This window comes from Palaemon carinicauda, chromosome 21 (assembly GCF_036898095.1).
Source record: "Palaemon carinicauda isolate YSFRI2023 chromosome 21, ASM3689809v2, whole genome shotgun sequence".
Taxonomy (NCBI): Eukaryota; Metazoa; Arthropoda; class Malacostraca; order Decapoda; family Palaemonidae; genus Palaemon; species Palaemon carinicauda.
Window position 1 is genome coordinate 21,038,771 of NC_090745.1, and position 2,500 is coordinate 21,041,270.

General features: G+C 37.6%; 1 protein-coding gene and 1 long non-coding RNA gene across 2 annotated transcripts in view; one reads left to right on the forward strand and one right to left on the reverse strand.

The window, feature by feature from the left end:
- The window catches only part of LOC137615207 (insulin receptor-like), a 291,314-nt gene that overhangs the window by 166,130 nt on the left and 122,684 nt on the right, over positions 1 to 2,500 (reverse strand). The window contains exon 2 of the mRNA XM_068344865.1: positions 1 to 1,697. This exon is cut by the window's left edge and continues 391 nt beyond it. Coding sequence (XP_068200966.1) covers positions 1 to 1,368 — 1,368 coding nt within the window. The 5' untranslated portion in view covers positions 1,369 to 1,697. The remainder of the gene's footprint in view (positions 1,698 to 2,500) is intronic.
- LOC137615209 (uncharacterized) overlaps positions 1 to 2,500 on the forward strand; it is a 419,061-nt gene that overhangs the window by 9,760 nt on the left and 406,801 nt on the right. The gene's annotated exons all lie outside the window — the stretch shown is intronic.

Genomic DNA, 2,500 nt, shown 5'->3' on the forward strand with positions numbered 1-2,500 from the left:
GGAGACCGATTCTGAAAATAGCTCGCGGTTTTTTCCATTCTCAAGTTGTCCGAGAGTAACTGTAGTTTTGCTTTCCACGACTTTGCATTCATTTGGTACACAGTGTAAACGTGTCTCTTGCGAGTAAGGCTCACTTTCTGTAACGGAAGGCAGGCTTGGAATTTCCTTTGGAAACAGTTTCGTGGAACGGAAATTTACCTCCACTCTGGATTTTCTTGTCTTAGGTCTGTGAAAACAGTTAGGATAGCACAGTCGTGTTAAACGAATTATGTTCTCTCTTTTCAATTCTCTAATTTTCTTAAACCCGTCTGTTCTAGCCATTTTCTGTAATTCACTTAAAAATTGCACGCATTCCAAATTGTCAGACGCATTTTGGGGATCATTTCTTCTTGGCAAACAAGTTTGTCTGCGCATTCTTTCACGTACCATATTTTCTTTCTTTGTATTATCTTTCCTCTCAGTACCGCAGCACTTGTAGGTCATTGTTGCTAAAGTGATCCCAAATTGGTTTAGATGTAATGTAATTAGAATGATCTTTGCTACCACCATTTTTTTGCTCATATTACCATCTGTTTTTACTTTCATGGGATTATGCTGTTCATTTCCATTATACTCACTTGCCATCATATTTTTAGGTGATCCCAAACACACACACATGAATTCTGTAGCATTATACACAACCGGCAAACAATATTCACTATCGTCAGTTGCTGCCATAAAGCTTAAACTATTAATTCGGAAATCACTGAGGCTTCTGCCAGTTAGGAGACTTGGTCCCTTTGTTGTATGCTTGAAGAAATCCTTTAAAACTAATGAATTGGGACAGGATTGCCAAGTCGGCTTCGACTCGACCCAAATTTGCTTTATTCTCGTTGAGCCTTCTAATTCTAGGTTCACTCTTGACCATCTACATTCCTTTCCACCAAGAGTCACCGAAGTTGAACTGTATTTCCTAAGTTCCCCAAAGGCACAAGATGGATGTGGTGAGATTGATGATTGGGACAGTGCAGACAGTAAGAAAGTGGTGCATCCCTCAGAGATGAAATAAGACGACCCCGGCGGATGCTGATGCGTAGTTGTACCCACTTCTAGTTTGACGAGATGCAAGGGAATAGTCGCCGATGCTTGATCTTCACCTTTGTCTTCCTCTTGCGATGATGGAAGAGACGCTTGACCCTGTGATGATGCCAAAAGCTGGAGTTCACCCACATCATCAGTGGCAGTGATCAGTTCCGTTATGGGTACTGTACTAAGGTAGATAGAGGGCCCTGGCGGGTCAAGGTAAGGATGTAACCAGTGCAGACCGAAAGAGCATTGACTCTTCTGTGAATATTGTGTGGCTGGAAAAAGATCCATGTGACATTTCATTGGTGGAAACTTTACTTTGGTCTTATGACAAAAACAGTCTGTGATCTCCGGGGAACTGAGACACAATGGAGGATACACAAGCGAAGGATTACAGTGAAAAATGAAATCATCTGTTAAAATCGATCATCAATGGGACATGTATTCAAGTAGAAAAAGAACGGATGCTCTATTGGGAGTTTCATTAATCTCCAGTTACATCCTATCTGGTCTACAGTTTGGGATTTTGGTAAAGGAAAGCTACTTATCACTTGGGTGTTACTGGCCTCTGAATTATACAATTAATTGCAGTATGTCGGGAATTTCGCCGCTGTAACCTTGAAGAAACCAATCTGAAATAAGAAACAAATATATGGATTATTTTTAAAACTCAATTATTCACTTGCTACTGCTTATATATTACTTTCTTTGAGTATAATTCATCATCTATTTCTATATTAATTTAAGTTTTACATTGTTATTATATCTATGCTACATAAAATTGGACCTTATGTAGTAGTTTTATATCTGGAATTTTAGTGTTTACTTGCATAAGATTATCAAGTGATATATTGAATATTACAGATTTCTTAGTACTGTATTGCATATCAAGTGTTAGGTAAGCACAGTAACATCCCAGTTTCTTACTACTATATATTCTGTGAAGCTGACGGTACATACTATATCTTTCCGTCATCATTAATATTACGATAAGTAATCTATCAAATAGAGAATAACAGAATTTAAAAAGAGGCAGCGATATAAAAAGGAAACGAAGATTTAAAACCGGTGATATTTCAAAATGTCTGGGTATGACCCCACTATTTAATAAAGAAAAAAAAGTTTTACCGCAATTGAATCTTATGTCATTGAATACTGCAAGGCTTTGGCTCATGTTAGATAGCATTTGTAAATTGAAACATGGAGCGCACAGTTGGTTTAATAACCAAACTCCAAATTTCAAATGGTGGTGAAATTCATGATTAGGAAGCGTGAATAATTTCACGGGTTAAAAAGGGTCAGTCTCCTTATTTATAGTTCGGGGCAATTTTATTGTTGGGGTGTATGTATGGTCATACGATTTCTACTTGCATACAAGTGTGCTCATGTTTTGTGGGTTTAAGAGAAAAAAAATTGCTTAACAATCTTTTTATTA